At 36.1% G+C, this 15,042-nt stretch overlaps 1 protein-coding gene across 1 annotated transcript in view; it reads left to right on the top strand.

The window, feature by feature from the left end:
- Positions 1 to 15,042, top strand: part of IARS1 (isoleucyl-tRNA synthetase 1) — a 77,107-nt gene that overhangs the window by 46,223 nt on the left and 15,842 nt on the right. The window contains exons 21-29 of the mRNA XM_087709129.1: positions 256 to 347; positions 567 to 644; positions 2,084 to 2,205; positions 4,272 to 4,374; positions 4,514 to 4,597; positions 6,922 to 7,096; positions 9,739 to 9,851; positions 10,484 to 10,579; positions 13,007 to 13,183. Of these exons, the coding sequence (XP_087565255.1) occupies positions 256 to 347; positions 567 to 644; positions 2,084 to 2,205; positions 4,272 to 4,374; positions 4,514 to 4,597; positions 6,922 to 7,096; positions 9,739 to 9,851; positions 10,484 to 10,579; positions 13,007 to 13,183 (1,040 nt within the window). The remainder of the gene's footprint in view (positions 1 to 255; positions 348 to 566; positions 645 to 2,083; positions 2,206 to 4,271; positions 4,375 to 4,513; positions 4,598 to 6,921; positions 7,097 to 9,738; positions 9,852 to 10,483; positions 10,580 to 13,006; positions 13,184 to 15,042) is intronic.

Raw genomic sequence — 15,042 nt, 5'->3', positions numbered from 1 at the left:
CCCATATTCCTGTTCAGTGTCAATTTAATTCCTATTCGTCTGTCACTAATCTTAAGTAAAAATTGTTAATGCAAGTTTGAATCTGGGATTGGTAGTGGATTTGCAAAGTTAAATTAAAAAAAATGCTTCCTCTTTTTTAATTATTTTGTCACAACATTGTTGCAGTATTAACCAAATCATTCTGTGAGAAAAAGAGACTGAAATGAAAAACAAAAAACAAAAACAATTACACATTTCCCCCCCTTTAATTTTTAGCCTACAGACTGTACACAGTAGTTCCTCGACTGGTTAAATTTGTGGACATTCTAACCAACTGGTATGTCAGAATGAATCGACGGAGGTTAAAGGTAAATTAATTTTCCCCCCATTTATATATTCATGACATTTATTTGAGTTGTTTTTATGTTGCTTTATTTAGAGAAATAGCGGCTTCAAGTGGCTTCAAAATAGATGCTTTTTGATGGAATTTATATTTTATTCACACCTGATTGCTATTTTGCTTAAAATATGTGAACAAATAACAAAATAAAAATTGTCTAATTACTCTTTTGTCTCTAAATGGGTAGGGTGAGAATGGAACAGAAGACTGCATTATGGCCTTAGAAACCTTATTCAGCGTCCTCTACTCCATGTGCAGACTTATGGTGAGAGTATATTACAATCAGCATTGATTCTAATATTACCTTAGATAGAAGGAGGCTGTAGCCAAAGCTACACTATATTACCAAAAGTATTCGCTCACCCATCCACATAATCAGAAGCAGTTGTGAGCGAATACTTTTGGCAATATAGTGTATATATATTCTGATGGAGTATAGTTTATGGGTTATAAGACAAATTCATTTTTTTTAAGAATTCATTTTTTTTTTAAAAAACTGCACTCTTCCTGACCAGACCATTACTAATAATTTCCTTTTGTAGTCAGACCAACATTAAATATAGATAATTCTGAAGCTAATTGCATTTGAAGTATTCTTTACTACATATCAGCCACATTTGACTCCCAGTTTGTTATTAATGTAGCTTTTTACCAAAATCGAGTTTTATTTAAACACTATGACTTGTAACAATTGAAGGCAGAACTTCTATACTACAATCTAAATAAGCCATGCTAAGAGGAAACTAAATTGCAAAGAAAGGACAAGGAAAGGCAAAATAATGGTTATGTCAACTCACTGGAGAACAAGAACAAATTGTATTCGTACTTCTAACATCCACAGGAGAAACGGCAATTGTGCAAAAGATTTCTGAGAGGGAAAGATTTCGTTATTATTTTCTCTTCCCTTTTAGTGGGAATGTAACTATATGGCATAAACAGCAGTAGCACAATGGTTATAATGCAGTACTGCGGGCTATTTCTGCTGACTGCCAGCTGCTTGCAATTTGGTAGATCGAATCTCACCAGGCTCAAGGTTGACTCAGCCTTCCATCCTTCTGAGGTTGGTAAAATGAGGACCCAGATTGTTGGGGTCAATATGCTGACTCAGTAAACCGCTTAGAGAGGGCTGGAAAGCACTATGAAGCCGTATGTAAATCTAAATGCTATTGCTATATGTGTGTGTAAGTGTGGAGTAGCTCTGGACATCTTGTTTGGCAATTGAAGGAAATATTGCGGCTCTCCAGCATAAACTGGAAGTTAGAGGACCATCCCTCTTCTAATATATCTTAGCTGATACAAAACAGAATAAATGTACATCCTGTTCTTACTGATTTCTCAGGATGATTGTTCATAGAGCAGTTATAGAGAACCAGGTGCTATCAGATAAGCTATAACATTTTGTGTTCTCATGTTGTTCATTAGATTGCTTTATGTTATATTGAAACTTGGAGTCCAGCCACTGGATGGAAGAAAGATAATGTAATAGAGCTCCATCTGTCTTACAGTTTCTGATAGAGGAAAACAGATGAATAAAATACAATTTTGATTGCTGGCACAATTGTCTTTTCATTGTGTAAATCCTGTTAGCATTCAGTGTAGAAATGACGTAGATGAGATTCAGTAATCTTCTCGGTAAAATTTATAATCAATCAAGAATTTAGAATATGCAGTATAATGCGAGTTAAGACCATATTGTCATTTCAGGCACCTTATACTCCGTTTATTACCGAACTAATGTACCAGAATTTGAAGACTCTTATTCATCCTGCTTGTATTCAGGAGAAGAATACTGATAGCATTCACTACCTCATGCTTCCTCAAGTTAGGTGAGCAACTGTGTAATTATCAGCTTAGTTTAGTGTTTAACTTGCATTCGTTCTGTACTGTTGGAATTCTCTGTATGTGTCATTGATAACCTGAAAAAAACTTTGAGGCCTTTTAATTCTTTTGAAATAGATCATTGCTAAAGACGCTAGCTTAACCTTTGTAGTCATAATATAGGCAATCTTGAGAGCTTGACAGATTTTGGGATTGAATTGATTAGTTTTTACTTTTGGTATTTCCTGTATCGGCTGTGCAACCTGGTGCTAACAGATTGAGTAACATGCCATGTGGGTTGATTAATTATTTTTAAAGCTTACCGGTAGATGCTTTATTGCATTTTTATGTACAGTACATAAATCATCGACAATCTCTTCTGATTGGCAGAACACAGTTTCTGTTAATAAATAATCAAGTATGGTAAATTATAGAAGATATATTGCAGTTATGTATTCAAGGACAACCATGACAATGGAAAAATATATATGTTAAAACTAATTGTAACCTTTTATTGATTACATCTTCCATGTCCAGTCCTGATGACTATAATGGAGATAAGGCCTATATTGTGGAGATATATTAAAGAAAGTAAGGACTTTCTTAAGGCTCAAAGCATCGATTTAGAATGGCAGTACCTGGGAGTTTGGCTTATTCATTCTTCTAGCTCTAGTAATTGCCCTTTGGGACCTGTAAGCAAGTCAACCAGCAAAACCAATATTCTTGAAAGGTGAGGCTGAACTATATCAATGGCCAAGCATTATGTTTGGTCCAGATATTTAGACTTTATTTGGCATTTTTATTCACCTGTTAAGCCCAAGGATCTGGGAAAGACAGAAGTTTTTGTCGGATGGTGTTAAAGATGTTGTCGCAGAATATCAGCTGTTTCAAGTTAAGCTATTTGGAAATATTGACTGAAACTGATGCTTGTTTCTTTGATCGGCAAAAAGAATTTGTTTGATTTGGATGTGTCTCATTCTTGCTTGTGCTGTTTGTTTTGCACATCTGAGTCTGTAATGAAGGCGATTAAAGGAATTTCTCAAGATATAAAAGGATATTATTGAGAAGAAAAATCTCTTCTTTCAGTCTTGTGGATTTTTAAAGCGTAAAAATATGGTGACAGCTGCCACAGCACAAGTAGCTTGGGCTGTGTAGCTTGTTCAAGTGCCTTTGAAATATTATTATGTAACAGAATAAAATAACAGAGTTGGAAGGGACCTTGGAGGTCTTCTAATCCAACCCCCTGCTTAGACAGGAAACCCTATACCACTTCAGACAAATGGTTATCCAACATCTTCTTAAAACCTTCCAGTTCTGGAGGCAAGTTGTTCCACTGATTAATTGTTCTAACTGTCAGGAAATTTCTCTTTAGTTCTAAGTTGCTTCTCTCCTTGATTAGTTTCCACCCATTGCTTCTTGTCCTGCCCTCAGGTGCTTTGGAGAATAATTTGACTCCCTATTCTTTGTGGCAACCCCTGAGATATTGGAATACTGCTATCATGTCTCCCCTAGTCCTAATGTGTATTAGAAAGCTGTATGTTACTTATAGAGTAGTAAGTTAATTTGTGGAGTTTAGTTCTTATTTTTTCAATTAATGATGCCTAATATTATTACCATTTGTGAAAATAATTAAAAAGGACTGTACATTAACTTCCTTTGACTTGTATTCAATAGAAAATTTGTAATAAACCAAGTCCTCCCTCCTCTAGAGTTTATGATAATAATGGGGTATATATCCCATTTCCCTTCATCTCCACATTTAATAATGACTTGGCTGTAAAGTCTTGGTCCTGAGCATGTAAATCTTCATTTTACTTTTGTAACATCTTTGTTATTTTTTTTTGTGCTATTTGAATGAAGAATATGTTCAATTTATAGCAATTATGTGATGTATGTATATACTTGGAAAATGAACTATCTTATATTTGGTGGTTTTGTTCTATTGCTTTAATGTCTGATCTTTTTTTTTCATATTATTTTTTCAGTTTGTTTGTGCTATTTTAATCCTATGTGTTCTTGATTTCTGGAACTCTGCATACATTGAGATAAAAAATTGTTTGCTCTTTCAATCTAGGGAAGACCTGATTGACAAAAACATAGAAAGTGCTGTTTCTTGGATGCAGTCTGTTATTGAGCTGGGACGTGTAATCAGAGATAGGAAAACCATCCCAGTAAAGGTAAGATGTTCTCCATTTTCAGAAGTAAATCAATGAGCTGCAGAAAGATGATTATATAGACGTTAAATAGACAACATGACATTTTGCAATGCTGCTCAATTTTCTTTTCTGGGACTAAAGTTCTTGAATTTGATTTTAGTATCCATTGAAAGAAGTGGTGATCATCCATCAGGATTCTCAAGCACTGGAAGACATCAAGTCCTTAGAAAAGTATATACTTGAGGTAAGATGAACAAGTATGTTAAAAACTCTCTCATCTCTGTTCAAATTTGCCAAATCAAAAAGTACAGAAGGTGATGATAGTTCACGTTCAAAAATAGCAATTGTATTATTGTTATTCACTGACTGTTAAATGCTTTATCCATATTGTACGTGATGCTAGCAGTCCAGCTTTAAATAGGTTCATGATAATTAAAGAATTATCTAAATGTATAAAGCATATCCAAAATGACAAATCTTATCTGTTGAAAGGTTTGCCTAATGAAAAGGAGGAATATATCCTAATCAACTGTATATATATCATGCATGATAAGGACACAGATATTTGACCTCGCTTCCCCCCCCCCCCCCCGTCCCAGAATTACTTATTTATTAAAGGGACTCTGATAGTACCATTTCAGACTAACAAAGGTAAATAAGAGGCAAATAAAAAGGGCTTCCGGATTCCTTTTGATTTTTGGCTGTAACAGCCTATTTGGCTCTTCTGCTACAACATTTATGAGACTTGTGCATGCGTTGGAAATTATTTGAACTAGTTCTCTGGGGAATGCCTGAGCAAAAGACCTTTCTGGTTTTCATTAAAGGAGCCTCCCTCCCTCCCCCCAGTACTGCAGGAGTTGCATCCATCCATGTCAATGCGTACACTCTTAATAGAAGCTGCTCCTTTCTCCTGGCTGACTTAGAAAGCTAAACAGACACTGTCCTGGGCTTATGCAGTGTTTCAAGCACTTCTCCAAATTATTTTTGAAGCATGCATGTTCTTAATATATAAATACAGATCATGAATATTGTGTCATTATTTTTCAATATAATGTAGATTTCAGAAGTTTTACGGAAATTTAAAGGGAACAGATTAGCTACATGTGTTGTTGAGTTTTATTTTTCAAACAATACTTTCATATTCTTTCTGTGTCTTTTAAGGACACCATTCAAAGTTACAATGGCACTGGTTACATATGACCATTTTTCACACTAATGATCCAGCTTCCCCATGGTCATGTGATTTACATTGGGATGCTTGGTAACTGGTTCATATGATGGCTGTAGTGTCCCGGGGTCATGTGATCAACTTTTGTTACCTTCTGACAAGCAAAGTCAATGGGGAAGCCAGATTCACTTAACAACCATGTTAATAATTTAACAACTGCAGTGATTCACTTAACAACTGCGCCAAAAAAATTATAAATTGGGTCAAAACTCACTTAACAAATTTCTTACTTAACAACAAAAATTTTGGGCTCAATTGTGGTCGTAGGTTGAGGACTACCTTTAATTAAAGGGAGCTTGTAGTTGATAGTCTCAGTTTCTCTTGAGAATCTAAACTACAGTATGTCTATTCCTTTGGAATAAGTCTGATGGGAATATAAAATAAACTATTTATTGTTGCCCATTGACATGCTTTTCATTCATTCAGTCCCATTTTGCTTTCACAGTTGATTAAACTGTAAATCAAGTAAAACCCAATATGTGGAATTTTCTACCCAAGAAATAAATGAAAACACCAAAAAATATTTTGCGTTTAAAGCTAAGCATTGTTTTTCAAACATCTGCTTATAAACTGATGTTCCGCTTTGGAAAATAAGCCATTTGGGACCTTTATTTGCTTTAGAAATTTGAATGTAATCCGCCAGACAGAGTGACCTTCTGTGGCTTTGTGTATTAGATTCTTAAAGGTCATAAAAGTCATAGATGCTCTTTATAATATTGTTTATACATTTGCTTGGCCAAACAGGATCTCTTAACAGCAACAGTATTTTAGCATAAATATACTAGAACAACTTTGGGATGTAAAATAGGAAATGCAGTATATTTAACAGACAGATCTATTTGTCAGAAATAGTGGTATCAAAGTTTCACTAGGCTGAATTAAATTATCTCATATTATAATATTGTACTGCATATAAACATATATATTTGATTACAGCTTAGTTGTAGAAGGCTTAGTTATTAAGGCAACTAATTACTTTCTACATGATCATTGCCTTTCCAAAGTGACTAAAGACTGTACAACCTGAAAAAGGGAGACCTAGTCCAATAGAGGGATGTCTAGTACAAGCAAAATTTAATTCTAGAATTAAATTGGAAGTACGTATACATCAGAATGTTTGGTTAATATTTTGGTAAAAGTTTTTTCTTATATTGAATAGGTTGAGACTCCTTTTCTTTCCTTAAATACAACCACACAACGTTAGAATTATGCACAGTTGTTTGATATTCTTGCCTTGTCTTTTCTGTACAACATTTGTTGCAGTTTGAAAATAATAACATATTCTTCTTTGTTCTTTTTATTTCTTTGTGGGGGATGTGTGTATGTTATTAAATATGAAGGAACTTAATGTCCGCAAAGTGACTTTATCCACTGATAAAGATAAGTATGGAATCCGTTTGAGAGCAGAACCTGATCATATGGTGCTTGGGAAGCGACTTAAAGGTGCCTTTAAATCTGTAATGGCTGCTATCAAAGAATTGCCAAGTGAACTGTTGGAAGAATTTCAGAAGACAGGTTGGTAACCATTCAGCATTGTTATAAATCTGTGATATTCTTGGATTGCATTTAGCTTCTGGAATATATTATAACCTACTAATAGATTGGGGGGTATTTAAAAGCTACAATATTCCTTTCTATGTAACAACTTGGCTGCTCTCCTTGGAGTGGGACCAGTGGTGGGTTGCAGGCAGTACACCCCAGTACGGGTGTATTGACGCCTGCCCGGAGCACCGGATACTGTTCTAGTATGGTGCTCCGGAGGGCTTACCTGCCCGCCTGAGTTCCTTACCGGTCTTTTAAGCCTTTTAAGTCTTTGGTGCTTCTGCGCACGCAAACGGCGTACAGCTGAGCAGGCTCGCGGAAGCGGTATAAGACGCATACGCGTGCTGTGCACGTCCATGTAGATGACGCTGGGCTCGTTCCAACCAGTATGGAATCCAGAACCCATCACTGAGTGGGACATTTGGAAGCCTCTGTCATTTGAATTTTATGTTACAAGGATTGTGTTTGTAACCCATCCAAAGTCATTCTTTGGATTGTAACCCATCCAAAGTCAGGCAGCCTCCAAAACTCATAAATAAACAAATATCAAATATTTATGGATTATAAATATATTGGAAAATCATTGCAAAGAGGGAAACAGTTAAAGTACTCATTGAAAGCCAGAAAATGTCAGGGGATTATTTAAATTGACAGAGTAGAATTTGTTTTTGTACTCTTTTGCATTCTTTTTTGTATTTTTATAATAATTTTTTACAAGTTTATGTGATGCACATATAGGAGCTTGACATACTTAATTAAGCTCAGTTCCTGTTAACTGCATATCCTGTCCCTTCTAGTGCTAGTAGTTTTTCATTCCCATTATTTTTATTTACCTTTCTTCTATTTCCATCACTTTTGCCAAGGAAAATAATATTTTATAGTTAAAAACTTGGAATATTTTGCTTTAAACTAAAAAAAAATGAAGTGCTAGAGATAGCATTTATTTAACATTATACCTTTTTCGGTCTTGCTTAATCCTAACCCTAATCAATACAGTGAATTCCAATTTTCAGTTCAAGTTAACATTATCATCCTCAAAGGTACCACGAAGAGCCAAGATTTTCTCTTGTCTCTCTGGATGTTGAGGTTTACTATTTTAACTTAAGAATATTTTGGAGATGCCTTACCTTCTGAGCCCCTATTGGCCTTTTCCTTTGTCTATAAAACATAATGAATGTGGCAGCAATTATGTAAAGCATCAGGCTGGAGAGGCTATGCAAATATACATTGTAGCATCCAGGATACCAAAAACCATAGGAAATATTTCTTGGGCTCAAGATCTCCAAACAAATCTATTTAAGTCTCAGGATTTCGGCTAATAGATGCCTGTAAAATTGCTATTCCTGACTGCTAAAACCAGAAGTAGTTAAGAGTCTTAATTTTTTAAAAAAATGACTAGACAGACTTTGCCAATTGTTAGTACTTTTGACAAATAAACTTCTAAAAGGAAACCTGCACAATGTACAAATGTAGAATGATGGGAGTGCAACAGCATGCTGAGTTTAGCAGGCACTGTTGAAAAGCATTTAAGTGTAATGTGATAGTGTTGTCTCATCAATGTAAATTTAAATACAGAATAAGAGAATGACAGAATAACAAGAGTTGGAAAGGACCTTGGAGGTCTTCTAGTCCAACCCCCTGCTCAAACAGAAAACTCTACGCCATTTCAGACAAACGGTTGTCCAATCTCTTCTTAAACACCTCCAATGTTGGAGCACCCACAGTTTCTGGGAGCCGATCGTTCCTCTGTTTGTTGTAACTGTCAGGAAATTTCTCCTTAGTTCTAGGTTGCTTCTTTCCTTGGTTAATTTCCACCCTTGCTTCTTGTCCTGCCTTTCAGTGCTTTGGAGAACAGGTTGACCCCCTCTTCTCTTTGGCAGCCCCTTAGACACTGCTGTCATGCTAGTCCTTTTTGTCATTAAACTAGACATATCCAGTTCCTGCCACCATTCTTACAATAAACGTAAACCCAATGTTCTGGATTTTAACATTAATGTTATTAATTTTCCAGTAGGGGCAGTCCTTGATACTTAGAACCTGAATCTGAAGTTCTAACAGTTCAATCTCTTCTGTGGTCACATGACTGGACTTCAAATGCTCTGCAACACGGCCCCATGTACAACACTTGCAATATCCTGCAGTCATATGACTACATTGTAAACTGTACCAAAACCTGGCCCTTACTTGTGGTTTTTGGTAGAATTGCACCCATGGTTTGTTTAATGACTTCAGGGTTCACTTTACAACCGCCTTGTTCACTTTATGACTGCTACGATTTTACGACTGTCTCTTTTGCTTAACAACCACTGCTAAAAAGCCAAATTGGTCAGGCCCTTGATTGACCCATTTTACAACTGTCATGACAAAGGCTGTAACTGGCCGGCTCCATTAGTCTCATCATATGTCAAGGACTACCTATTCCCTGAAGGATGCCTGTCTAATGCTAAATAAATCAAAGTATTTGGATGAAGAAAGTGAACAATTTATTACAGGGATAAATACAAAGTCATATTGATACGTATGTTTATCTTTCAAATGAAAGAGAGAATAGTTAAAGATCATTTTAAAATTGAATGATCAAATTTTAACATACAGAATTCTCTTATTTAAATTAGGCAAAATAGTTGTAGAAGGGCATGAATTGCATGAAGAAGATCTCCGTCTGATGTACACCTTTGACCAGACTGGAGGAGGATATGGCCAGTTTGAAGCTCATTCTGATTCTCAGGTATTGAATATAAAAAGTGTTTTTTTAAAAGTTTTTTATTTTTTGTTCTCCATATACAATTATAGATATACATTCACATAGTTATTATTCTTTTTTGCATTCGTCATTCTTATACATTTGTCATTCCATTTATAAAATTATAATATTCCATTTGAGTTGCTTTGGTTACCATCCCTCGCCTCTTTTGACATCACCTTCTTCTCCCTTTCTTTTCTCCCTCCCTCCCTTCTCTACTTCCTTCCTCCCTCCTTTCCCTTCCTTCTTCCCTTACCTCTCCCCTCCTCCTCTCTTCCTCTTCCCCTTCCTACCCTCTCTCCTTCTCCCTACCATCTTCCTCTCCTCATCTCTATCTTTCTTCCCTCCCCAGACAAAGACAGTTAGACAGAGTCTAATTAGGTGTATGCAAAACTTTCCCTTTTTCCTTGGGACTGTATCCACCCAGGCATTTTCCAAAAGTGAAAGGAAAAGATTTTGCTGGAGTTGTAGGCCTATTAAAAAGCAATGAAGAATAAATAATGAACAAGTAACTGTGATTTATAATTAGCTCTAATTCATTAGAACTCAATTCTTTTAACGGTATAATTGTTAAGGTTTGTTCATTTATTTTATTTTTTTGCTGTTTTTATCACCAGGTTTTGGTTCTCCTAGATATTACTCCTGATCAGTCTATGGTTGATGAAGGCGTTGCACGGGAAGTAATAAATCGCATTCAAAAACTTCGAAAGAAGGTAAGTAAATCGGGGGACAATAACAAATAAAGAAATTTCTCCTAAAAGTGTCTCTGGCATCATATTTCTTGATTAATTTCTCTGCTGTAAGAAACAAATCCCAGTCATTTAGAGTCTATTTAAAGCACAAATGCTGTTCGCAGCTGAAGGTACTGTGTGCAACTGTATTTGATAGCAATAGCAATAGCAGTTAGACTTATATACCGCTTCATAGGGCTTTCAGTCCTCTCTAAGCAGTTTAAAGAGTCAGCATATTGCCCCCAACAACAATCCGGGTCCTCATTTTACCCACCTCGGAAGGATGGAAGGCTGAGTCAACCCTGAGCCGGTGAGATTTGAACAGCCAAACTGCAGAACTGCAGTCAGCTGAAGTAGCCTGCAGTGCTGCATTTAACCACTGCGCCACCTCGGCTCTTTTTATATTATTTGCACCTGATATTATTTGCACCTGAATCAAAAAGTGAAATGTAAATAACTTTTTATAACTGGCTGACTAACCACACTCAACGTGTAATCCTCAATGGAACTGCATCTACATGGAGGGAAGTATGCAGTGGAGTACTCCAAGACTCTGTTTTAGGCCCAATACTCTTCAACATCTTCATCAATGATTTGGATGAGGGAATAAATGGGGAACTCATCAAATTTGCAGGCGACATCAAGCTGGTAGGAATAAGCCAACACTCCAGAAGATAGGCTTAAGATATGGAAGGATCTTGACAGCTTTAAACATTGGGCGCTATCTAACAAAATAAAATTCAGTGGTGAAAAAAGTAAGGTTCTACATTTAGGCAAGAAAAACAAAATGCATAGGTACAGTATAGGTGATACCTTGCTCAATAGTAGTAACTGTGAAAGGGATCTTGGAGTCCTAGTGGACAACCATTTAAATATGAGCCAGCAGTGGGCAGCAACTGCCAGAAAAGTCAACACAGTTCTAGGCTGCATAAAGAGGGATAGAATCAAGATCGTGTGAAGTGTTAATACTACTTTATAATGCCTTGGTAAGGCCAACTTGGAATACTGCATCCAGTTTTGATCACCACAATGTAAAAAGATATTGAGACTCTAGAAAGAGTGCAGAGAAGAGCCAACAAAGATGATTAGGGGACTGGAGACTAAAACATATGAAGAACGGTTGCAGGAACTGGGTATGTCTAGTTTAATGAAAAGAAGGACTAGGGGAGACATGATAGCAGTGTTCCAATATCTCAGGGGTTGCCACAAAGAAGGAGGAGTCAAGCTATTCTCCAGAGCACCTGAGGGCAGGACAAGAAGCAATGGGTGGAAACTAATCAAGGAGAGAAGTAACCTAGAACTAAGGAAAAATTTCCTGACAGAACAATTAATCAGTGGAACAACTTGCCTCCAGAAGTTGTGAATTCTCCAACACTGGAAGCTTTTAAGAAGAGATTGGACAGCCATTTGTTTGAAGTGGTATAGGGTTTTCCTGTCTGAACAGGGGATGGAATAGAAGACCTCCAAGGTCCCTTCCAACTCTGTTATTCTGTCCTACCCTATTCCTATCATGTTAAAAATCAGAAAGGTTGATTTAAAGAATATTACCTAATATAATTTGGGCCAGATAGCCTGCTGTGCTGATTAATATTGCTTATGATCCAGCCAGCCACCATGAAATTAATTGGGAAGTAAAAAGAACATTAAGCAAGAAAATATTTCCGTACACTTCACAAGCCTGCAGTATGCTTATCTTAGTGATAATGACCATGCATTTTGGTTATTGCCTTGTAAAAACATATATAACTGTTGTTAAACCAGCTGTAATCCTGAAAGAAATCAAATCATTGTTCCCGTTATAACAACAGAAAGCTGCGGAAGGAGAGAAATCAATACTTTAAATACCAAAATAATGTGTTTAAGGGAAATATATTTGTGCTTGATGGGGTTGGAGCGCATCATGGAGAACAGATGGCAATGAAAGGAGAGAATAGAACAGAGGAGAAAAATTGAACATGACATAGGTAATTGTGCATGAAGGTGACTTCTCTCATTGTTTTAAGATGACAGCTCTATAAATAAGAGTAACCTCTACACACAAAGTAAGCATAGCACTCCCAAATAACTTTCATTAATTTTGTTAGTACTTGAATCTGAACTTTGTGTACTAACCATAAATTCATGAAATGCTCTTTCCCATGAAGGCCAATGATACATGGCAAAACATTTATTTTCATTTTGCCTAGCAAAGGATGAGTGAGTGATATGCAAGGGGGATTAGAAAGAAAATGCGTGACAATGTAGGCATTTAGATACTTTTCTTTGTAAATAATTCTAATAGGCAGATTTGTTATTTTTGGGTACTTTTAATACATTAATTTCTTCTGTTAATACTGACAGAGAATTTATTACAAAAATTGGCCATAAGGTAATATTTGATACTGACTAATGTTGCTAATTTTATTTCAGCGCAATCTGGTTCCTACAGATGAGATTACAGTATATTATCAGGCATCTCCAGAAGGTGATTATCTTGATACTGTTATTAAGGAACATACAGATTTTATTTTTGCCACAATAAAAACTGCTTTGAAGCCATATCCAGTGTCTCCCTCAGAAGAAGTGCTTATTCAAGAAAAAACTCAGGTAAATACAAATATACCCTTTACAGAATATTCACCTTCACTGTGATCTAAATGTTGCACTACTCATATTTAGTGTTTGTTGGACTAGACTATCCATATACTGTAGCAAGTTTTAAATTCAAAAAGTCAATGAATCTGAATTCTTTCAAAATTAAGTTACACAGCTACAGCTGTAGAAACTTGCTTTAAAAGAATATGAGACCTATACAATAACTAATAATATTTGCAATATAAAGATTGCATGTTTAATCAAGTATATTCCCATGTGAATTTTAACCTTGATATGTTGGTCTTATTCTATATGAATTCAGATTTTTTGGAATGTCTTCATTTTAGTATATTTGGTAGTGTTATGTTGTATGTGCATTAGATTTGCAAGGCATACTTGCAGTAATATGGGATGCAGTGGCTCAGTGGCTGAGGTGCTGATCTTGTCGATCAGAAAGGTCGGTAGTTCAGTGCTTTGAATCCTAGTGCCGCGTAACGGAGTGAGATCCCATTACTTGTCCCAGCTTCTGCCAACCCAGCAGTTTGAAAGCATGTAAAAATGCAAGTAGAAAAATAGGGAACACTTTGGTGGGAAGGTAACAGTGTTCCGTGTGCCTTTGGCATTTAGTCATGCCGGCCAAATGACCATGGAGACGTCTTTGGACAGTGCTGGCTCTTCGGCTTTGAAACGGAGATGAGCATCGCCTCCTAGAGTCAGGAATGACTAGCACGTTTGTGCGAGGGGAACCTTTACCTTTTACATGCAATAATTCTCATGACAAATTTAGATTCATATCAATCTAAAGAATTGTTTGAAGATATATTACACAATCATCAAAAGCTAAATAATTCAATAATCGTTTCTTCTCCCTTCCCAAAACTGGTTTTAAACAGTGTGCACATTTTTGAATGAGTCTATCAAGCAATTGGCTGACTTTTAAAATAGGATTTGACATTTATTAAGTTGTTGTTGATAGGCTTTTATGTCCAGTTCCAGAATAACTTGAAGAACCAGATTATGGAAAGTGAATATGTACCGTATTTTTCGGAGTATAAGATGCTCCGAAGTATAATATGCACCTAGCTTTTGGGGAGGAAAACAAGAGAAAAATATCTGCCTTTGCCTCCCAACAATTTGCCTCCTTGCAACAAACAGCAAACAGTACAGACAATATACACTGTTTGTAGTGTTATATTTTAGACTATACTTGTACAGATGCTGTTAAAATTGATGTGCTTTCTGGAAATATATTTATTATCTGCTATTTAAAAGAATACCACTTTTTAAAACAATAGCACGGGGTCTCTTCAGATCAAACATTTATTTTAAAAAGCTTTGTTTTGTTAAGTTGTCTAGAATAATAATAAAGCAGTCTTTAAAAAATAAGTCTAATAATTTTAACATTCTGTAGACATTTATAGTTGTTGACTTACTCCTTGCAGCAAACAGCCTGATTAGCACAAGAAAAAAAAATCTGCCTCTGCCTCCCAGCAATTTGCCAGGAGCAAGTTTCCCAGCAAGTTTCCCTTTCAATTTCTCCTGATCATCAGCTGTTTCAGGCTGCAGGGATTGCTATAGTCTATTGAAGCCTCCGCAAGCCCCTGTTTGCTGCAAAGAGGTAAATTGCTGGGATGCAGAGGCCAAAGGGTTGGGGCTGGTGGGTGGGTGGGGCTACATTCAGTGTGTAAGACGCATCCACATTTTTACCCTCTTTTAGGGGGAAAAAGGTGTGTCTTATATTCTGAAAGATACGGTGGTTAAAATGAGGAGAAATTGAAAGTTGTTGATGTACCTTTTCATGGATATGAATAGGATTATAGAGTTATTATGCATATAGTTCAAGACCAAACAGCAAACAAATTAAAAGAAAA

Source organism: Thamnophis sirtalis, unplaced genomic scaffold (assembly GCF_051295495.1).
Source record: "Thamnophis sirtalis isolate CommonGarterSnake01/CBP01778 unplaced genomic scaffold, rThaSir2_p1.2 scaffold_3, whole genome shotgun sequence".
Taxonomy (NCBI): Eukaryota; Metazoa; Chordata; class Lepidosauria; order Squamata; family Natricidae; genus Thamnophis; species Thamnophis sirtalis.
Note: the sequence above shows the minus strand (reverse complement) of the source record. Positions and strands in the feature narration are given on the sequence as shown.